The following is a 24,446-nucleotide window of genomic DNA, read 5'->3' as shown; positions in this document are numbered from 1 at the left end:
GAACAACCATGATGTGAGCATGGTTGTATTTAAGAATATTTCAACTGCTTCATTTTACTTTATATCTTAATAAATCCTCCCTCCACTCTAAGAATAATCAATGAAATCATTTTAAAGGCTCAGATATGGACCAACATAGACTGTAAAAAATAGGGGGAGGAAACGTAAGAAAATGTCAATATTTTAAGTAAGAGTACTGAAAAATTAAAGGGATGCGGTGGCTCAGTGGCTAAGATGCTGAGCTTATCGATTGGCAGTTCAGCGGTTCGAATCTCTAGTGCAATGTGATGGGGTAAGCTCCCATTACTTGTCCCAGCTTCTGCCAACCTAGCAGTTCAAAAGCACATACAAAATGCAAGTAGAAAAATAGGGACCACCTTTGGTGGGAAGGTAATAGCGTTCTGTGCACCTTTGGCTTTTAGTCATGCTGACCACGGAGATGTCTTCAGACAGCGCTGACTCTTTGGCTTTGAAACGGAGATTAGCACCTAGAGTTGGAACAAGTAACACATATGTGCGAGGGGAACCTTTACCTTTATTACCTTACTGACAAATTAAGTCCAATGTAGAAAAAAATATCTCTTTTCTTTTCAAGATAACTATGCCTACTTATTTTGCACCCTATTTTTCTTTACTCTCTTTGCCTAGGTTCTGCCTTGGAGCAAGTTGAGACAATACTGTTAGAGTAAAACAGATCTAAAGACCATGGGGCTCATTGCTGAAAGACTGATTTTTTTTAGCAAAAAGCTTTCATTATTAAAGAGGCAGAGTTTACAATACTAAAAATAACTAACTGCAAACTAACACCACCAACAGAGATTCTGTGTTGAACAAACGGAAATCACAATTCCATCTCATTCTAACTCAATTGAAGTATTTATACCTTTGTTTTGGTTTGTAAGACATCCCCTTCCCATATGATGCCAAGAAACCCTAGAGGGATAGTGTGCCTCTCTTCTGAAATGGCAACTGCTAATTTAAATGAAGCAATTACCTTTTGCCCTGAGGATGTTTTGGGACATTGCTAGATATTCATTTTTTTTTAAAAATTACAAAAATGAATCTATCTTCCTATTCTGGTTGTTGAGTTTCCTAGTTTCTGAGATCCCAATCCCTGCGAGTAATTTCCAAGCTGAAGGATGCCCGGAGAAAAGGCAACTACATAGAAATGAAGCAAATAATAATAATAATAATAATAATAATAATAATAATAATAATAATAATAATAATAATAATAATAATAATAATAATAATAATAATAATGTTTTAATTTGTATACCGCCCTTCTCCCGAAGGACTCAGGGCAGTGAACAGGCAAATAAAATACAAACAAACATACTCAATAATTAAAACAACCCTTAAAAAACTGATTCAAATATGCCAGAAAATTTAAAATGACATTACACCCCATAAAATTACAAAATTTAAAACCCATCAACAATTCCATTAAAATTTAAAATTGAAATCAGGCCAGTCCATGGATTTAGAAATATCTGTTTGAATATCCATTACCAAATATAGATCAAAACACAGTTCCTATGATGAGTTTTGCTTGAGATAAACATAAACAACCATAAAAGGGAGAGTCTGAAGAAGCTGACCATGATTTATGTATAAGCATAAATTCAGTTAGGCTCCTAAAATGTTTGAGCTGTTAAATGCTAGAGACCTAAAAATCATTGACCCTAACACAATGTTGTGAGAAAGCTCCAAACAGGACATGCTGTTCTGCAGCTGAGAATTATCTCAAAAATGTCCTCATGGTTCTAAAATATTTTGTTCATGAGGATTGTTTTTTTTTTCAACATGTAGAATGTAAATTCCCTAACGATCATTTCCTCTTCACTCATTTTTTCCAACTAGTACCAAAATGGAGAAATATTTATCAAATACCACAGCGGCTATTTAGGAATAGTTTTACTTTACATTCATTTTTTTCCTCCTACTTTGGTGCCCGCTACTTATGTCAGACTACCACCCCAAGAATTTCAAGGCAACGTCCAGCATCATCTTTGTCGTAGTCTCGTAGTGATTTCAGCTTTAGGAAGCCTGATCTAGATTAGTCTACATTAGTCTTTAAATTCATATTAGGCTTCAGCCACCTAAATTCTATTCCATTTCATCCATCAACCAAAGGTAATACCACTGAGATTATAGAAATGACAAAGCTTACAGAGATGGATGGTTTCTTCCCTCACGTGCAAATACTGCTATTACTAGCTAATGGGTTTAGGAAAAGAAGGACCTATGCATTACAGGAACCTTGACACTAATGTTCAGGAGAACATATGGGACAGGTTTTCGCTCTCTTTATAGTTATAACCAGGTTGAACTTTCTTACTTCCATTTAATTCAGTGAAAGTCACTGACAACTGGACTTGCAGCAACTTTGATAACCCAAAACTGTATCTTTATGTACTAATTCTTGGTCATGATACTGTTTGATAAAACTAATGAATTTAGAAAATGACTATCTAAAACCATGCTCACATTAACACTTGATGACTTATGTTCAGACTTCTGAATATTTAGATAGAAAGTAACTGTGTGCAATGTAAAAAAAATATTACAAAGCATGCAATTAGATATAGGGTGAAGATATGTGAGCATCTAAAACAAGAAAAAAGAATCTGTATAGTGTTCATCTATAGTGGGAGTGATATCCAATGTTCCAATGCCATTTTTAAAAGCAAATTTTAGGATACAAGATAAATATATGAATATTTTTATTTTTTCATCTTTTTCAAAGACTATTCAAAATATCAGAACACACACAGAGACACACACCCTACGCCTGTGACCCATTGGGTTATCATTTCACAGATATTTTCTAAACAGAAACAGAATGGCCAAGGGCAAAAAAGTAGAGTGAGCGGGAGAAACTTCCAACTTCCTGCTAGCTTTCCCACTGACATTCCTTGCAGTGCAGGAAGTCGGCAAGGAACATTGGAAATGACAATCATGTGACCCTAAGTGACTGCAGCAGCGTCAGTTCATTCAGCAATGAAGTAGCTACAACCTTGTCAAATTTCAATCCAACAAGAGTTACGGGTCCTGGATTTTGGACACATATTTTCAACAGCAAAGCTGGCTGGGGAATTCTGGGAGTTGGAGTCCTCCAAGCTTAAAGTTGCCAAGGTTGGAGACCCCTGACTTAAAATATGTACAATGTTTCACCTAATTTAAAGTTACAATCAAACAGACATGAGAGATTTAGCAGTATATTAGTAATATGTAGATTATGAAGTATTTCCCAATTGTTTCTTTAAAAATACATGAAATAGTTAAGATATTAAAGAAAATGGTCTCAAAAAATATCCACACCAAACCAAGAAATATGCTTTTCTGTTGGTTGGTTGGTTGGTTGCTTATTCATAATAAGGACATAGTTTCAAAAAAGTTAGTGGACATGGAAAATTCCTGAAGTTATAAAATTGATGCTCGGTATAACATTAGAGAGAAATGAAACTACATTTACTTGTTTTTATGATATGAAAAATTATTGTATATTTTTGATGCCAAACATATCCACTATTATTTAAAAATACTAAAACAGAAAAAAACTACTAAAATATTTCTACTCTCCCCAAAATTTCTATTTTAAATTTATTTTCTGGAAAAATGGGAGAAATGTTTTTTTTCAATTATTACTGCAACTTTTTTAAGAAGTTTTACATCTCCAATTTGAAGCCTGGGTAGACTTGTGATAGAAGGAAAATATGAGAAATGGAAAAGGATTTGAACCCAAGAGAAGCCTTGGCTTGAAACAATTCGCTAGAGTAGAGGGAAAATACCCTAAAAATGTATCCCTGGTTCAGAATTCCATTCAATATATGCAATAAAAATAGCAGCATCGCTTAAAAGAAGTCCCAGTTGGCTACTATCAATGTTGGAAAAGAAAAAAGAAAACACACCTAGACCAGTGTTTCTCAATTTTGGAAACTTTTAAGAGGTGTGAACTTCAACTCCTAGAACTCACCAGCCAGCATGTACCTCCAGTATCAGCAAAGCTGAACCTACCCTGAGGCTTATAATTAAATACATAAAAATGCCAATTGTTTCTGACTAATATGTATTCTGACTGGTGTGTAGTTTTATCATTCAAGGCACACCCTTAAATATTGGGTTCTGTGTCTAATATAAAAGAACCAAACTACAACTAGCATGGCTAAGGTCAGCAGAAGGCCTCTGCTCTGATCCTCTAGTTCCTGCCTGGTCATGTTCCTATCTTCCAGGAATAAAGTGTTTTCTCCCATGGAAAGTAAGTGTCTGTACTTGCCACATACTTGCCAGCATTGCTAACCATCAAGGCTATGTGAAAAAAGAAAGACTACAGAAGTTGCCATTAAAAACAGTTCAAGCTTTTTACTAAGAAAAGACAAGTTGAGCAAAATAGTTGTGATGCTGCACTGAGAATCATGAAAAAACTGCAAGTTCCACACAGGGTGGAATTGAGAAGATGATGCTTCTATTTAGGCAATTTCAATCCTAGCTCAGTCAGGGACGCATCAGCTTCCCTTCACTTTCCATTATCCTGATGCTACCTTGGGTTGACAAGATGCAGTAGTCTTCTGATGACTAAGATTAGATGCTTTATAAAATTATGCACCAAGGAAGTCCATGCATGTTGCATAAGCTAAAGGAAAAAGATGTAATATCCTTTATGTGATCTAAAATACTCTAGTCATACTCAGACTTTTCTGTCATTGACAACTTCTTTCTCTCATACATGGAGCAAATTCTTGGTAAAGAATTATATGTATAGTAATGTGGATGAATTAACTATAGTAGACTCACTATGAAGGAACTAGCTTCTATTGTTACCTACAAATTGGGTTTAAAGTTAACAAGGCTTAGTGAAAATAACCAGATACCAGGTTTACCTTTACAGTAGGGTTTGGATTGGCGATGAAGCACTTAAAACAAGTTGACACCTCCAAGCAGATTCAATTGTCAAATCAATGTAAAAATAAAACTGTATTCTTGATTCTTTAATGTCAGTATTTTTACAAAGTACAATTAGGTAAAATGACTTGTGCAAAATAGTAAAATAAATTTACTATGTGTATGTAGGTATATGTGTGTGTGTATATACATACTGTTGTGCTGTTGTGATCAATAACCAATGAAGTACAATTTATTTATTTATTTATTTATTTATTTATTTATTTATTTATTTATTTATTTTGTCATAACAATATATGTAGGTATCATACAAAAAGATTATATAATATATAAACACATATATGAGTAAATATAAGGAGGTATAAGCATATATGTATATAGGAAGAAGGAAAGAAAAAAACAATAGGACAGGAACGGTAGGCACGTTTGTGCGCTTATGCACGCCCCTTATGGTCCTCTTAAGAATGGGGTGAGGTCAATAGTAGAGAGTTTTTGGTTAAAGCTTTTAGGATTATGGGAAGAGATCACAGAGTCAGGTAAAGTATTCCAAGCACTGATGATTCTGTTACAGAAGTCATATTTTCTGCAATCTATATGTTTTCCTAAAGCTACATATATTTCTCTAGAAGCAAAACTCATAGCTGACCTCTTGCTTATTTCCTTTCTTATAGGCAAAACTACTGAATTTCAAACAATTCACTTACAAATATTTGAGTAAAGACCAGTTTTACATGTATCCAGAATGAAATAAATGCTTGTTTACTGTCCAGAAACATATTGAGTGAGCTCACTTTGTTTCAAATTCAGTTTTCAGCTGTAAATGAAAGCACAATTCAGAGACTATTAGCTATCAACCAAATAATTCAAAGCTATGATGTAGACATAAATTTGTCCATTGTTATGAGGACCATCCTCTCCTTGTTGGGCTTCTGAGAAGCATTGAGAGGCAGCTGTTCAGGACTGCAAGGGGAGACAATAAGGACTGTTCTAGGTCCATTGGGCAATGCAATTAAGTAATAGAGTTTTGATTATTGTGATTCTATTTTAATGTTCTTGTTGCCTAATCTAAGCCTTTTCCAACTATAAGAACTAAATAACATACAAGCCATTGCAGAAAATACATATATTCTTGTATCATAAGTCTATCCACTGATAAATTGATCTTTGGAATTTTTTAATGTTTTAATTTTCACAATTGGCTTATCTGAGAGTGATGCATTTTTCAGGGAGGGTATTTTGATTTAAAATTTGAAAGTCTCCTTATATGTGGATGAGTGTATATGGGAAATTTGGGTACTTTAACTAATTTATATATTAATGCATACACATATACACACTCACAAATAAGTTGAATGCAACTTTGGTGGTGTTTTTTGTCACCTAACATTCTTGGCTTATCCACAAATATATACAATAAATAAGCTTTCTGAGGTCAAGTTTTTAGCTTTTAGTTTTCTTGGCAACAGTATCTAATGGGTTTGCCAATGCCTTATTCTGGGATGATTTTCTAAACTTTCCAGTTTAGCCTACAGCTCTGGGATTTCCTTGTAGTCTGTTATACAAGTACCAACATTACATAGCTTTTTCAAGATCAGCCAAAGTTGACTAAACACTGCTGTTAGTTTGGTAATATATTATGCATTCCAATTAATTAGTCATACCACACAATTCACAAAAAGTTGTAAATTTAGGTTAGGATTTAAATAATATCTATTACAAATCTTTCATAATTTCCCACTTCTATTCTTGGAAACCATATAGCCTATTACCCCATTTGCAACACATTCCAGCTATGATAATTATTTTATAGTTCTTTGCATTTCTAAGCTACCAAGTCGCTGAAAAATTGTGGGATGCTCACTAAAAATTACAATTACTACCTTTTATTATGTTAAATCCCACAGAAAAGTAAAGAATTCATTTTAAGCAATCATGAAAAGACACTTTTGCTAAATGATCTCTAGATCATCATTCCCTAGTTATACAGACAGGATTAGAGTTTGATGATTTTATATCCCACATTTATTTTATACAACTCCAGATGACATAGAATGTTTTCACCTGTTTTCACAACAAAAGCAATCCTGTTAAGTAGATTGTACTAAGAGTAACTGGCCCCAAACTAAGTTGCCAGCTTTCATAATTAAGAATTCATGGCTTCTCATTTACTAACACAGACAGTCACACTATCCATAATTATAAAGCAACAATTGGATTTCTGAGGATACAAATTCTCCACTTAATTCATAGTAAGGTTCATTTTAAATCCATTCTTCTTCAGGCTTTGTATGCCTTGTTTTTCTTAAAATAAATGTAGATATATGATAAAAAGGCCAAGTATCAGTGATCAGCAATTGTTCTCTCTCTCATCTTTTTTATTCAGCATAAGTCTTCATATGATCGTGGTTAGCCAACCTAATAATAATATAGGGTTTTTAAAAATTATTTTTCAGAACAGCTGATCTTCAAACCTTCTCCAGGACTATTACAGCGTGTCTCTCTTGTTTCTGGTGATTAGCTCAGCTGAGTGAACTTACTAAAACAAGGCTTCTACCCTTGAGGAAAATAAAAGCTACTGATTCGATTCCCTTTTCAATTTTCCTTTCTGTGTTACACAATACTAAGGGGGTGGGGAGAATCACTAACTCTGTACAGCCCTCATTCCATTTTCATAAAGGGGACTTAGGTTCTGTCTTGTTTTACAGTATGGTTGCTATATACTTAAAAGTAATCCTGTGTTTTTAGCACTGCTTCCTGGGCCGTTGCTTTCTGAGCAGTTATGCACAGTGCATGATGGATAACCGTGTAATCTTCAGCCTGCAAAAACAATGGTGACATGTTGTGTTACAAGGAACCCACTTAACTCATAGCCAGTTGTGGATTGCTTTGATTCCACAGCAGGCCAGCAAAAAAATGGGCCCTTGTTCCGTCATATTGTTATCCTAGTGGATAACAATGATCTAATGAGCATCTAAGAAAAGCAGACTATGAGCTGCTTGCTATAAGAAAATGAGAAGAAGTTCTTGCTTTCCCTTTTCTGTGGGAATGTTCAAAATTTCTCAGGGGTGAAACATGAATGACAGAATAACATGCATACTGTTTATACTTCTGAAGAAAGCCCTTGATCACTTAACCTGGCACTTAAGTCTAGAAAGGTACTAAAGAGGTAGCAACAATTACAGCTGAAAACAACAATCTAAGAAACACAAAGCAAAAATATATAGAATGTGCCTCCTTCACTGACCTGGCCAACACACAAATTCTGACTTTTGAAACCCACACATTCTTTATGTGGATCTGATAAGCATAAAACTAGTCAAGGCTATGCCACAGCACCTTTCTCTGTGAATTTTAAATGGCATGAAAATGTTGCATTCCAAAGTATGACATTTATCTGCCCTGCATTTATTTTAAATAAATGATAAACAATACATATTGCTTCAGAATGAACAGTCAAGCTAACAGTAAGATAATATCTGGTGCCAAGAGGAACTGAAAAAAGAACAGCAACCAAGTAATTTGTTAGGTAGAATGGATGACTTCAAGGGGAGACAAAAGCAATCTTCTCATATCTCTTCCTCCATACCATCTCTCTTCATTTCCCATTCTGAGTTTTCATACCTCATCTCTAATTTCAGCAGAGTAGAGCAGAGTAGTGAGTCAGAGCGGCGATACAAATAATGTTCTTGTAAGTAAACTTTTACAAATACCCCTTTTACAATCTTTCATTCTCCACCATTCAGTCAGAAGCTTCTAGGATGAGAAGTGAAATGTCTTCAAGGAAAAGCAACAGTTGCCTTTTGAAAAAGCCCTTTTGGGACAACCATGACCCAGAAGACAGAATCTCCATGGTTTCCTCCAAAGGAAACTGTATATCTATAGACGTCAGCAGGTGGCAGCACCTAGCCAACGTTTGCTTTTTGTGGAAGTTAGGCAGGGCCAGTTTTTGAAAGATAATTCTAGATACGTATACTAGCCTAGAAATTATTATTTTTTTTAAAAAATCCTTGAATAAGGCATTGGCAAGCCACTTGTATAATGCTGCCTAAGAAATGGCTAGTTGATTTTCGTCTTATGAAAAGTAATAATTGGGAACACTTTGCTCCCCCAAAGTTTTAAAAGTCTTTTGTTATTAATATGTTTCATTTTGCACTGAGGTTTAAAGGATGATCTTGTATCGTTTTTATACATTTGAAACCTAAGTTATGACCAGCTGTTACTTATGTAGTTTTTGATGATATTTATTACTACAGTTTTTATATTTGTAGTCACTGTTTTTATAATTCTTTTTGCCTATTACTGTAAATCGCCAAAGTACCGGTAATACATTAAATTATTACAATTGTAATTATTTTACAAATAATGTCATGATTATAATCTTTAAGAAATTCAAACCAATACGATACAAACTTTACAGAAACATCAAGAAAAGTGAAACCCACCCCAGTTGCGGCCCTGTGCAGAGCAATACTGTAGGACTTATTCAAGGAAAAGTACAGGTAAACAAATAACTCTTCAGCTCTTCCTGGAAAGCTGGCAGTAATGAGGCCTGAGAGACCCCAGATGGCAAGGCATTACAGATAAAATTATAAGGATACAAAGAGCATGTGGTATACTGTCTTAAGAGTCCCTGGAAATGGAAGGCTTCGTTCAGGGGGCATTTAACTTATTCCAACACACCAGCATCTTGAAGACCAATTTGGAGTACTTCCAAGTTTACAGATGTCTAGGCATACAGAAGGCGCAGGACTGCAGCCACCCACACAACGCACACAGTGTCAACATTTGCATATGAGTCAGGCACACATAGCTAGACATACGTAAGCTCAAATGCATAGTAATTATCCTACACAGAACTGAGAACAAGAATACAGTATGGACCACTGGGCATTCAATCTGTGCATGGATTTTATGCAACGTTTATGCAATGTTACACACGAGTATTTCCGGGCCTCTGTAGCAACACAGCATAAGAAAGGCAGTCATAGTCTGATTCATACACTACTAGCCTCACATGAGATGCATCAAGCAATTAGTGGACTGCACTGTTTATAGCATGGGAGGAAGAAAGACCATGTACTGCTGTATATTTCACGACTATGAATGAGAAGGATCAGTGTTACATCTCCATTATTAGAAGCAAAATATGACTTGCTGCTATCACTAAAGGCAATTTATCTATGCATCACTATACACCAGCTTGCCAAAAAATGTATCTCAATAAGATTTACCTAGTCAAGATCAAACACTATGCTTCAAATAAAATTTCTGAACAAACATTGTATTTACTCATCAGAAAAACAAAGGGGAGATCAAATAATATAAATGTGCTCCCCCCTTTTTTTAAAAGAAGAAAATCGGATTAGAGCTAAAGAAACAAAAATCAGTCTTAAAATTTCCCAGCGAATGTTGAGTTTATGGAAATCCTGATTTATTGCATATTTAGTATCTGTGGTTTCTGCTCAAGTTTCTCAAAATTTATCTTTATTTGACAGATGTTGAGTGGGGCTCTTTAACCTTATAGTATACTTCAAGTAAGTGAAGATCAACAGCTTTCTTAACATTATAAAGGTTTCACTGAGGATTCCTCTCTGGAAGTATTGAAATCTTGATGGAAAGAATAGTTTGCAAAGATAAATTTCCTCATAAAATTAATCTGGTTGGGGAATGTTCTTTGCAAGTCTGTATAGTTTGGGGCTTTTTCCCAGGTAGATTTCATAAAACTTGACTTGTCCCAAAAAAGCTTTTTCTGTACGTTTTATTTTGCTTTGGATGGCTGCACTGGTTTAATTAGGAAACTTTAGAGGGTGGTGGTTTCATTAGCACTATTATTGTAAATGAACTGTGTGGTATATTTTGCAATTGGTTTGTTGGAGCCCTTTGGTACATTTTGTAAGCAACGTTGGGTATCATGTAATTGAACAGAATGAGATACATAGTATAAATACTTTGTAAAATACATAATTATTTTCTAGCATCTGCTCGCCATAAGCGAGGCACTTTTTAACATATAGTTTATCAACTTCGTTTTGGAGTCATCTATTCACTGGTGGTAAATTCCCAGAACAACTTCATTAAATCCTCCATAAAAGAGTTAAAATGTTTCAAATCAATGTTTTGCTTCTTATTTTTAAATACTTCCTTAAAGCAGGAAATATATGGCAAACAGATGTAGGCATGAAATTAGTAAGATAAAGAATGTATTTCCATGCATTGACAATACTGTTGATAGACAAGCTCTCTTTTAATAGGTGGGCATTCATAACAGAACTTAACGCCTACACAGAAATTTCTGACTTTAATAAACATGTCTTAAAAATATTTTTTTTTTCAAAAATAGGCTGCCTGTTGGCATCTAAAACTGCAACCCTATGAAACATTTCTACTTTTCTTCCTATAATGAATAGCTACGGAAATAGAAGTTTCAACTTTATGTCATGAATTAGATGTCACATAAGCTTAATGACATTGTAGGAGGACAGGAAAAGAAACACGATACAAAGTTGCTGCTTTTGAGAGTAACGAAATCTTAAATTAATAGGTTGTGCAAGACTTGGCTACACGAATGATGAAAAGATAAGAGGCAGACGTAAGATAAACTCAACTCTTGGTTGACTACATAGACTCTGTCTTGCAATTGACTTGGCAGCAATACTTAAGTGGCACTTTTTTGTTTTGTTTTCAGGTCTAGCCTAACTAGTCCTGACTTTGCTTAATTTTCAAGTCCAGACAAGGTTGTGTAGCAGGTGCCATTTCTTGAACTGCATTTCCATGACTGTACGTGTTTAAAGGCAGGATCTTTATTTTAGCCATATTACATTTTTACCTAAAAATCATTCTGCAGGAGAGCACAGCTAGTTTTTTGGTAGCTAGGAATAACACACTGAAGTGGAAGACAGCATTAAATGGGCAGTGACAAATAAGCAGGCAGGACCACATAACATCTATTAGCAGAATGAGGTATTTGGTGTGTCACCCCACTGCCAGTTTTGCTATTTGATAAAATCCGACTATGCCTAAGACTACAACAGACTGCCTGCCATGGCTTTGTCTCAAAGACATTAGCAACTGGAGAAGTTTTACAGCAGGCAATCTACATACAAAATAATCAGCTAAATCAAATAAATATGAAATGGCTTCATGAGTGTTCCTGGCTGAATCCTAAAGGATCCTACTGCTGTTTCATGACCACATTAGTTCAATCAATTCTTAAGATGGCTGCTTTTAGTACTAAAATGAAACTTTTGATATTTATTTTCTATATGATCAAGAATAAAGAAACGGGTTCTAAATACCAAGACTTTTATACAATGCTTATATAAATGTATTAAGGTTCCTAAAGTTGCTTTAGGTGTCTGGTAGCAATAGTATTTGCAATACATAGTAGTTGCAATATTATCTAGAATTTTCAACTAAGGGTTGGTTAGGGTTACAGGTCGTCCTTTGAAGTAGCTGGCCCATGACTTGCACTACCCTGGATTCATAGCTCCTGCTGCAGCAGCAGATGAAAGTTATGCCCAGGAGAACTTCAAATTGCTACAGCTGGTATCCCAATTACTGCACTGCCCTATTTGGACCAGGACACCGATGACAGCAACTTATGCTCTGATTAGTACATGACTATTCCAATATGTTACTGAAGATGATTCAAAAACTACCACTTTCCCTCAGGCATAATAATGCAGCTGCTAGTTGGGGAAACCAACTATTTTAGAATAATACTTGCCATAAGGTTATTGTGCTGATTACTAGTTGAGTTCTGGGCCCAATTCAAAATATTGGTCATTGCCTAGAAAACCCTTTACTGTGTGGCATCAGGATATACCATCTTACTAAGTAGGATTCTGCCTACTCAAGCTGGTCATCAAGAGAGGGCATATTATGAGCCTTGCTCCCTATTGAAAGTTCCATGCAATTGGAATAAGATGATTTTTTTAGGAATAGCAGTAACATAGTCTGGAAACAGTGTCCTCAAAAGTACAGTCAGCATTGCTTGCTCTTTCATATAGGAACTTCATTTGGCCTACAGTATGACTATTTGGCAATTACTGTCTATTATGTTAAAGATTAGGTTAAGGATGTGCAGTGGTTTAGCAGTATCACGTGATGGGTGAGTTCCCATTTTTGCCCCAGCTCGTCAACCTAGCAATTTGAAAGCTTGCAATCTCAAGTAGATAAATAGGTACCACTTTGGTGGTGAGAAGGTAACAGCATTCCATGCACCCCATCATACAGTCATGCCAGCCACATGACCATGGAAACATCTTCACTAGGAAACAGAGATGATCACTGCCCCCCATAGTCAGGCACAACTGGACAGGGGAAACTTTTATCTTTACCTTAGGTTAAAGATTGTTTTATAGTATGGTCTTTGTGTTATTGTGTCACAATTATAGACCAGAGTCCTATGATTGTGACTATATACAAAAATATGAAAGAAACAAATAATCAAATAGATAATTATTAAGGCTGATTGAAATTCGTCTTTTACAGGATTTGAAATCAACTTTCAGCCAAATTTTCATATTCTAATTAAACAGAAGCTGTACTATAATTATTTAACTGTTAATACTGGGGAAGGACTAACTGTTAATACTGGGGAAGGACTACATAGTTAACCATGGTTAAGAAAAAATGTGAAATTCATTCCAAAGACAAGAAAAGGTTAAGAAAAGGAATGTATATAAAGTGGTTTATAATTTGTCTCCCTTTTATAATAATTTCATAGTTGACTATTATTTCAGCTTTAATATATGGAAAAATGAAAATAATTTTCATCCTTATGATGCAGCCCTCTTTCTAGACCTAGAAATTTGTCCAAATGTGAATCAATGTGATAATTCAGAGAATGCGTACAGAAAGTAGGATTTTGTGAACAATAACAAGGGATATATTATTTGATGAACAACTGATAGGGCCACCTGCTTCACACACACAATGGTAAAAATTAAATATTGGTTGACAACCCTCAAAGGCTGGGTACATACATTACACCTTAATTAAACAAGGATACTGTGCATAATCTGATATAAGAATCTATTCTGTAAAATCCATATCTCCTCTAATAACACATGATTTTGAAATCCAAATTAAAAATTAAATATTTCATCAGCTTGCAATATTGTTCAAATTTGTTCAGTCAAAAGAAATGACTATTCACTGGCTTCACTTTAAACCAGCTGAACAAATTAAAATATTTACCTTAAAATAAACCTGTTTGTATAATGAAGCTAAACAAATTTCCCTTATTGGATTTTTCCCCTCTTACTTTGCAGCACAAATGATTCTTCGTTAAATTTGACAATCTACAATTTTCTAGCACAGGGGTTTTTCCACTGTGAGGCATATTTGGGAAAGTAATGATGATATATGGAAGTATAAAATATGTTTATAATACTTGCAAATGTAGCTTGCTTGTATCAATAAGAAATTCAATGATCAGGAACTTTAAAGTATTGTTTTCATAAAACCACCTTTTGACATTACTGATCATTATTAAAGGGCTTTACTTCATATTTCACTTGAAAACCTTACAGTTAAGCAAATGCAATGAAAATAAAAAATAATTACAATTTAGAGAAGAAACTAATTCAACCCAATACCATACCAAACATACATTATCAAAAGGCTATACATTGGACTATAAAATATTGCCCGAGAACAAAGAATGGAGGAAAAGATTCTGACAATTTCTATCAACATTTGTTATTTCAATACATTTTTTTTCTATGATATGTGAATGTTTACTTATTACCTACCATTAGTATATTTTCATTCCTAATTATTACCTAAAAGGTAAAGGTAAAGGTTCCCCTCGAACATATGTGCTAGTCGTTCCCGACTCTAGGGGGTGGTTCTCATCTCCATTTCAAAGCCGAAGAGTCAGTGCTGTCCGAAGACGTCTCCATGGTCATGTGGCCAGCATGACTCAATATCAATGGAGTTATTGATAATGTCAATGTCAATGGAGAATTGATAATGGAGTTAAGAATACTTAAAGGTAAGATCAACTCACAGTTCATTAGATATTGTTCTTAGGTTATTTGTGACTTCCCAGACTGCTTGGAGTTCTTTTGACAGGACAACTGCAGTTGGGAAGGTTTACTACTGTCCAAAATCTTTTCTATTGTAAAAGACTGTGACTGTAACTCTGGATAGTGGAGCTTAGAGACTTGGAAACTAGACTAAGAGGCATTAATAACTTTTTATAGAGACCTTTAAAAATTACTTTTAATGGAACATGTTTTATGCTGTTTTGAGCACTTCATTGTGCTGAAGGGAATCATAGTTTGTAAGCTTTATATAGGACAGAGTCAACTGTTCAGCTAACTACTCATACACTGACCTCAATTGCCTTTTTCATTAAACTGAACTGACTGAACTTTTTTACTTTTTTACATTGTCAAAGTACAAACTATTTATCAAATAAATGTTTGTCCCTCTGGATAAGTAATTAATTTTAACTGAGTTTTTGGAATGTTTGATTCCTGGCAACCATAAGGTGGCTTACAATGCATGTTCTTGGGTTTAACTTCTGATTATTTTAGATTTTTTTAAAAATTCAAATTACGGATTTATGTTTTATGCTGTTCTGAATCAGTTGATCAACTTTCAAGCAAAGTCTAATCACATTTTATTAATCTGTACAAAAATACCAAGAATACGTAGATAACAATTCATGCCCCAATGAAACTAATGCTGAATGACAGACATACACTATTAATTTCATTTTACCTTACTCAGAAGTAATATTTAACACAGAAATATCATCAGTAGTACAATTATGCCAGCGTTATTTTGAATGTTAAATTGAGATACCATCATGGCATTTTTATGGACTGAATTCACTGTTGTTCAGATAAAGCAGCGAGTTCTTTCAAAAGTAAAGATAAAGGGACCTCTTTAACTGGAGCATCCCCTTATTTAAACAGATCTCTCATACCTAAATATTTATAAAAAGGGTTTTTTTTTCATTCTTCAGCAAGCATTTTTAAGCTTTTCTTTAAAAGTTATTTTATTTACAACTGGAATGTTTTGAAAAATCTTTTTCATCTATAATCAAAAAATATTATAATACAATCTTCCCTATTTTGGTATCCACCAAAACATTTCACACTTTAACATTCAGAACTCCCAAATCACATGGTTTTCGCTTAGATGGAAATTCTTAAAGCTGAAACCCAGGAAGAAGGTTTGGAAGAAGAAGCCAGGATGAGATAAACTGCTAATACCAGAAGTCAACAAAACATCCTTGTTAACCAATCAAAACACATTTTTCAGATAATCCTACATCTTTTTTCAGAAGAAGGGGGAAGTCTATCTGCATTAGATTAAGATTGACCCAACAAAACTGGAGACTAGTCTGGTCTCCTTTAATGAAAAGGATGAAACCTTTCCATTGTCTTAAGCCCCAGATGCTTCTAAAAGCATAATCTTCATTAAGGAACCCTCATTATGGAATTTCCTATCCTTGGCAATGTATTTGCAATTACCATTAATTCAGTTTAGCTGACTGCTTAAGATACATCTCTTGCCGTAGGCTTTTGAATCCTCTTAATGTGCTTGTTCCTGCTGTTTTGAATGTAAGCATTGCTTTTAATGTTTGGTAATCAGCTCTGTTGCTTTATTTTGTCAACTGTGATCCTCTGATAAAAAAAATATAATCTATAAATTAAGAATATGTACTAATAATATGAATAGTTACATCTTCCAAGTGCCCTCAAGGCTTCATATCAAAAATAATTCTTAGGTTTCTTCAGACAGAACAGTAGAAATTTCCCTCTATCTTTGCTCCAAACAAAATAAGAAGTATTTTACAACACTGAGCACAATTCTTTAATATAACAGAAAAGCAGAGACGAAAAGATCACATACTATATAGAAACAATTTCATTTTAAAAACTAGTGCTTTCTATCTTACCCCATTCCAATCTAAAGGGCCACTGAAACAACTTTTCTACTGGCCTTAAAATAAATAGATAAATAATATCCGCCACAGATTCAGATCTTCCGAAATTTTGGACATACTGTTTTATCTTCTCTTGATACAGTTTGCATTAATGTTACTTCCTTCCCAAACTAGGACCCAGATTTCAAACAATATGGTTGCAATTCTTATACAGGTAACTTACAACAATTCATTTAGTGACCAAAGTTACAACAGCACTGAAACATGACCATTTTTCACACTTACAACTATTGCAGCATCTGCATGGTCATCTGATTAAAATTCAGATGTTTAACAACTGACTCATATTTATGACAAGTGTAGTGTCCTGGGATCATCTGAACCCTTCTGCGACCTTCTGACAAATAAAGTCAACGGGGAAGCCAGATTTGATTAAGAACAAGGTTACTAACTTAACAACTGCAGAGATTCACTTAACATCTGTGACAAGAAAGGTCGTAAAATGGGTCAAAATTCACTTAATAACTGTCTCGCTTAGCAATATAAAATTTGGGCTCAATTATGGTCATACGTTGAGGACTATCTATACAGAAATTTTTTAAATACTTGGGCAAGACCAATCTGGACCATCTTTAAAGTAAGTTTTAAAAATATCAAAATCAAATATTCCTTAGCATGACAATTACTGAGAAATCTGGGAATTGAAGTCCATAAATCTGGAGGATATTTAGACTATGAATATTGGTTTATATATAGCACAACACAATGCTGTCAGATACTAATCTGACAGGATATACTCCAATTTAAACACTTGTAAATGGAATAATCAGTAATCAATAATCTTGTTTTTACATTTAAAAATAAATGGAAATTATATGGTAAGTTTCCAGAGAATTTTGATATCGTAAACACAATGAATTCAATTTATTCTATATTTATTTGCTCCTTCCTGCTAATGATCTTTAAGAAAACCTAGAAAATTTTATCTAGCATGTTGGCGGAAAAGTGCTTACTACTTCCGATTAAAAAGAAAAAAAGATTCTCATTAATAAACATTTTATTCAACAGACTATTAAATAATATGTATAAATCAAAAGAAACTGATTTAGTTAGGAAAATAAATAAGCTGCGTTTTAATATATATATTCACTATTCACATAGAAATAAAAACAGCAAACTTCAATTGATATATTAAATCTTCCAGGAAGTTGTTATATTTGCTTCAACTTAAAAGCCACTGATTTATTTTATCATCAGAATTAAAAATGAAAGCAAAAACATTTTTAATAATGCCCAACTCTTCTTATACTTGTTAATATAAATAGCCATAATATTTGTCAAACAACAAAGTATCTTATCTTATACCTTTTACCTGGAAATAAATGAATTAGGATTTGCAGATGACAAACTAGAATACTCATTTTTTTAGTTTATTTTTTTTAAAATCTCAAACAGCCTCTGCTCCCCAATCCCTTTCCCTTAAAAATAGTCAACAATTCTTCAGGAATAGAGATGAAGATAAAGTTGAAAGCACAACTCAAAACATATCTTAATTCGTCTACAACTTGCAGTGTTTCTCTGGCAGGAAAAGTGGACAGAAATGAATTCCCCCCCCAAATATACGAAGTTTACAGAGCAAAAGTAAGATGGTGAGGACTTCATATTGTTTAGTCTGTACAAGAATTTTTCAAATATTGGGAGTTCAGAAGTCCAATCTAAAATGAGTTCTCACAGCATATTCCCCTTCATTTGATCATTCTAATTAAGAACGAGGAAAATAAAACATTTGTAATCTTGTTCTTTTTCTATTCCCCCAAGTCACGTGCCAACCAATCAATTTAAATTATTGATTTCTATGATTTCAAAGAGCACGAACTATATACTTTCACGCAAATTTCTGAGGCTATAAAGCAGGGGTGTCAAACTTGATTTCATTGAGGGCCGCATCAGCGTTGTGTTTGATCTCAGGGGGCTGGGTGGTGGTGGTGGTTGGGATGTGGACAGGGTGGGTGTGGCCAGCTTGACGTCACTTGTCGAGGCTCTGTTTTTTACCGTGATGGCCTCCTGCAGCCCTCTGCCAATGAAAACAGAGCACATGGCCTCCGTTTTCACTGGCAGAGGGCTGCAGGAGGCCATCATGGCCAAAAATGGAGCCCAGGTGGGCCTTATGCGGCCTCTCTCAGCTCCGTTTTCACTGGCAGAGGCTCCCTGGGCCAGTCCTTCACTGTTTCCAGGGCAGCCCCGTGGCCCTCAGGCCTTGAGTTTGACACCCCTGCTATAAAGAATAGTGTTTTAACTTCTACTTTACTACAAAGTTTAATTCCTCCTTACCCACAGAACTGCAGGGCACACAGACCCTGGCAATACGTAACTGAGGATAAAACAAGAATATTACAAAATTATAAAGGTAGAAACAAGAGTATACCTATTACTAAAAATATTCTTGTAAATTCTGTTATGAGCATATTATGTATATTTACATGTCCAACTCTTTAAAATTCAGGGTGGGATCCCGGGGAGTAAATAATGATAGACATCATCTTAAGAACAGGTAGCTTCCTTCTTCAACAGGCAGTAAATTCTGTGTTGGTAACAGCTCCTTTGCACACAAACACATTTATCATGAGCCAAGCAGTATTGCCTCTTGCAAAGGATTGAATACAAATGCCTGCTGTATTGGAGCACACTTCACAGAATTAAAAATGGGATAATTCATAAAGACAAGCAGGGAAGGTAGCATTTCACACTTTGCTCTAAGCTATAAATAGTCGTGGCATTTTCAAGAAAGTTCGTCTTCAGAGCTTTAAGTGTTCTACATACTTCACCTTTCATTGCAGACATAGAATAGCATCCAACTTGTTAAATAATAATATTCAACACGTACCAAGTTTTCTTGGTTTCTGGCAGCTACTTTCTGATCATCTTCTCCCCCATTTTTCATGTATTTGACTTCCTCCACAGGTTTGATCCTATACTCATCTGGAAATTGAAATAAGAAATAAAAGGTCACACATAAAAGTAGTAATAGAAACTACAGGGCTTACAGCAGGGGTGTCAAACTCACGGCATCACATCGTTACGCGAAGTATCGTGACTCTTTCCTCTTTGCTAAAATGAGGGTGAGCGTGGATATGTATACATATTCATTTCATTTGCTGTAAGCAAGGGGTGTCAAACTTGTGTCGTGGTATAACCATATGTGAGTACAAGCTATGTATTTTTCATAATGTCATTTAACAGCTTAACAAAAACTCTTTTCTGTACAGTACTATCCTTAAGGATTAGAAATAATAAACAGAATGAACATTTTTTGAAAAAAAACAACACTTGAAGTATATCAATATGTTAAGAGTATTTTGTTCAATGACCCCAGTTCAAAATATAATTGAACGGTCAAATGTGTACCTTTAATATCATTCTGAGAATACATACCTAGCATATACAATTGAAAAGCACACCAGAGAATTGAGCAATGTGCACCTCCCTGATACTGTATGCTCATTTTTTAATGAGTTAAAAAAAAAAAGGAAACAGAACAGGGGTTCATGAATAGTCATCACAAAGGAAAAATAGGAAACAGTGCCCCTCTCAAATATTAAGAATGATGCTTTTAAACTTTACTTTCAAATAATCTGAAGCTACAGTAAAAAGTAAACAGTAAATTTTTGAGTTTATTAATAACTATACATAATCAAGAAGAAATTGCAAAAAGGCCATCTCCAACCAAAAGGGCTGGGAGAGAAATAGCAAACGCAATTTATTTTAAACCAAGATAGTAATATCAGTAGTTGGAGATAGCAATGACTGACCACCGACCATTTTTCTCACAGAACTAAATCCCAGTGTTATTAATGAAGCTGTCCAGGAGGAGACGCATAATTCATAAAAGGAAATACTTCACACATTGACTAAACTTTCATGATGCCCTCTCTATGGTGCTACTGATGGAACAGAGAAAGAAGTGAAGTGATTCTCCAGGGCCCCTGACCTTGCCATCCTGTGACGGATCCCAGTACAGGTAGTTCTCAACTTATAATTAGTTTCTTAGTGACTGCTTGAAACTATGATGGATCCCCAAAAAGATACTTATGACCCAGATTCAAAATTACAGCAGCTACTTCCCAAGATCATGTGATTATATCTTAGGCACTCAGGAACTTCCTACAATTACAGCCATTTGCAGAGTTCCCCAGTAATGCAACTTTCATTTATGATGTCTTTTGATGAAAACTGGCGTTTACTTCCGGTTTCTAGCAAAAAAAAAAAAAAAAAGCCACTGCAGAGAATGAGTCCGCGTTACAGCTGCTGTTAAAAAAGTCATACAAATGGGTCAGTCATGTGATGACCTGTTTAATGATCAGCAAAATTTACAATCATAATTCCGGGCTCAATTATAGTCATAAATCAAGGATTACCTGTATCTGATTGTTACATATTCCAGTTCTTCCCTGCTTACAGTCACTTATGTGGCTTCTTTATTTTTTTGTAACACCTCTTATTTTTCTCCAAATCTTCCTCTCTTTTTATTTTTTGCCATTTTTTTTCTATCAAAAATCCGTTCTCACTGCTAAAGGAAACATGCTGGATAACAGCAATAATGGAATAATCCTCAGGTGCTCATAATCTGTCATTGGGTTTTCACAAAGAATGGGTTGGGGACTGTGGAAATAGTATATTTACTTTATTTACTTACTTCATTCATATCCTTCATTCAATATCCTTTTCTCCAGGAATTAGAAATAGCTTACTTGGAGATCTTCCTTCCTTCAATTTCCATAGCAACAACCCTGTGAGATAGTTCTGGCTGAAAGTTACTTTCCTCCCAAAAAACCACCAAGTGAGTTTCAACAAAGAATACAACAGAACCTGGACCTTCCCTATTGCTGTACAGCACCCTAACCATTACATCACACAGGTTGATGGTGCTAGAGTAGAAAAACTCTTGACCTGGTGTTCTATACCAGGGGTCACCAACCTTTTGGACCTCAAGGACCACTAAATTCATAATTTTAAATCTCGCGGCCACTAATATGAATTAGTGACAGGATGGGGTCCTTCGGGCACTTAGTTTGGCCGCCTGTTAGCAGAGAGAAGCACCCTAGGATCAACACTAGCTTTGTTGTCCATTGCAGCTAGGAATCTCAAATACAACCAAGAATGAACGTTTGTCTTGTAGCCAGCCCAGGCGCTAGATCGCCCCCCTGCAAACTCTATCTCTTGAGGAGCCCAGCTGAAGTTTTGTGCACCACTCACTGAAGCACCTGGACTCCCAGGGATGGAGAGAGGAGCTGGAGTGACAGCCAGCCAAGCTAAGTGCCTGAAGGACCCCATCCCATCAGCTAGTGGGATTAATTGCTTTGGCGGGCCATATCCAGCCCAGGGGCCGTAGTTTGAGGATCCCTGATTTAGTGCAATATAAAAAATGCAAAGATTTTTCTGCGGACCACCAAAATTTTCTCACAGACCACCAGTGGTCCACGGACCAGCAGTTGGTGAACGATGTTCTATACACTATTCCCCAACCTGGGCCTTTCAGAAGTTTTTGAGATAACATATTAAAGTATGACTATATGCATATATAATACTAATGTTGCCATTATGGAAACAAGTGCAAATTTGAAATACATCTGAGACAAAATATACCCTTAGTCCATTTATTAAATTCACATTACATAATCAAGAAATTCTAAATTAAAATGCAAAAGAGTCAAACTGTTCAATCTTAATAGGCTGCCTTTTATGGGCTCTTAAATATTTATTTATTTATTTATTTATTATTTAAATTTATATACTGCCCTATCTCCCAAAGGACTCAGGGCGGTTCACAGGCATATAAAACATCAATATACAAAATTAAAATAATCTTTAAAAAACTTATTCCAATGCCCTATTATTAAAAATAAAAATATAAATATTAAAATCAATTTAAAACCCTATAAAATTTAAAATCTAAGCCAGTCCTGCACAGATGAATAAATGTGTCTTGAGCTCATGACGGAAGGTTCAAGGTCCGGAAGTTGGCGGAGTCCTGGGGAGCTCGTTCCAGAGGGCGGAGCCCCCACCGAAGGCCCTTCCTGGGCGCCGCCAGACGACATTGCCTAGCTGACGGCACCCTGAGGAGTCCCTCTCTGTGAGAGCGCACGGTCGGTGAGAGGTATCTGGTCGCAGTAGGCGGTCCCGTGATAACCCGGCCCTATGCCATGGAGCGCTTTAAAGGTGGTCACCAAAACCTTGAAGCGCACCGAAGGCCACAGGCAGCCAGTGCAGCCTGCGCAGGATGGGTGTTATCACGGGAGCCACGAGGGCTCCATCTATCACCCGCAGCCGCATTCTGGACTAACTGTAGCCTCCGGATGCCCTTCAAGGAAGCCCCATGTAGAGGCGTTGCAGTAATCCAGGCGAGACGTCACGAGGCGTGAGTGACCGTGCATAGGGCCTCCCGGTCCAGAAAGGGGCGCAACTGGCGCACCAGGCGAACCTGGTAGAACGCTCTCCTGGAGACGGCCGTCAAATGATCTTCTAGAGACAGCCGTTCATCCAGGAGGACGCCTAAGTTGCGCACCCTCTCCATCCGGGCCAGTGACTCGCCACCCATGGTCAGCCGCGATTTAGCTGACTGTGCGGGATGCGGCATCCACAGCCACTCTGTCTTGGAGGATTGAGCTTGAGCCTGTTTCTCCCCATCCAGACCCGCAGGGCCTCCAGACACCGGGACAGCACTTCGATAGCTTCGTTGGGGTGGTCCGGTGTAGAAAAGTACAGCTGGGTGTCATCCGCATACAGCTGGTACTTCACACCGAAACCACTGATGATCTCACCCAGCGGCTTCATGTAGATGTTAAACAGAAGGGGCGAGAGAATCGACCCCTGCGGCACCCCACAAGTGAGGCGCTTCGGGGCCGACCTCTGCCCCCCTGTCAACACTGACTGCACCCGGGCGGAGAGATAGAGGAGAACCACCGATAACGGTGCCTCCCCCCCCCAATCCCTCCAACCAGCGCAGCAGGATACCATGGTCGATGGTATCGAAAGCCGCTGAGAGGTCTAATAGGACCAGGGCAGAGGAACAACCCCTATCCCTGGCCCTCCAGAGATCATCCACCAACGCGACCAAAGCCGTCTCCGTGCTGTAACCGGGTCGGAAACCGGACTGGAACGGGTCTAGATAGACAGTTTCATCCAGGTGCAAGGAAACTGATATGCCACCATACTCTCTACAACCTTCGCCAAGCGGGTTGGAGACCGGACGATAATTACCTAAAACAGCGGGTCCAGGAAGGCTTCTTGAGGAGGGCCTCACCACCGCCTCTTTCAAGGCGGCCGGAAAGACACCTCCACCAAAGAAGCGCTCGTAATCGCCTGGAGCTAGCCTCGTGTCACCTCATGCGAGGCCAGCACCAACCAGGAGGGGCACGGGTCCAGTAAACATGTGGTGTCATTCAGCCTCCCCAACAACCTGTCCATGTCCTCGGGAGCGACAGGGCCAAACTCATCCCATACAATGTCACCAAGACCACCCTCAGCCGTCTCACCCGTATCACGCAATCTTGGTCCAAACCATCCCGAAGCTGAACGATTTTATCGTATAGATAACGTTAAACTCCTCAGCACGTCCCTGCATCGGGTCATCCCG

General features: G+C 36.6%; 1 protein-coding gene across 4 annotated transcripts in view; it reads right to left on the bottom strand.

The window, feature by feature from the left end:
* Positions 1-24,446, bottom strand: part of C3H1orf21 (chromosome 3 C1orf21 homolog) — a 143,562-nt gene that overhangs the window by 44,937 nt on the left and 74,179 nt on the right. For 3 of the 4 annotated variants that reach the window (XM_058176294.1, XM_058176296.1, XM_058176295.1), the window contains exon 3: positions 19,698-19,792. In XM_058176294.1, the coding sequence (XP_058032277.1) occupies positions 19,698-19,792 (95 nt within the window). Of the gene's footprint in view, positions 1-19,696; positions 19,793-24,446 lie in introns of those variants that run through there. The other variant, XM_058176293.1, reaches the window with a different exon arrangement.

Source organism: Ahaetulla prasina, chromosome 3, assembly GCF_028640845.1.
Source record: "Ahaetulla prasina isolate Xishuangbanna chromosome 3, ASM2864084v1, whole genome shotgun sequence".
Classification (NCBI taxonomy): Eukaryota; Metazoa; Chordata; class Lepidosauria; order Squamata; family Colubridae; genus Ahaetulla; species Ahaetulla prasina.
This window is presented reverse-complemented; position numbering and strand designations above follow the sequence as displayed.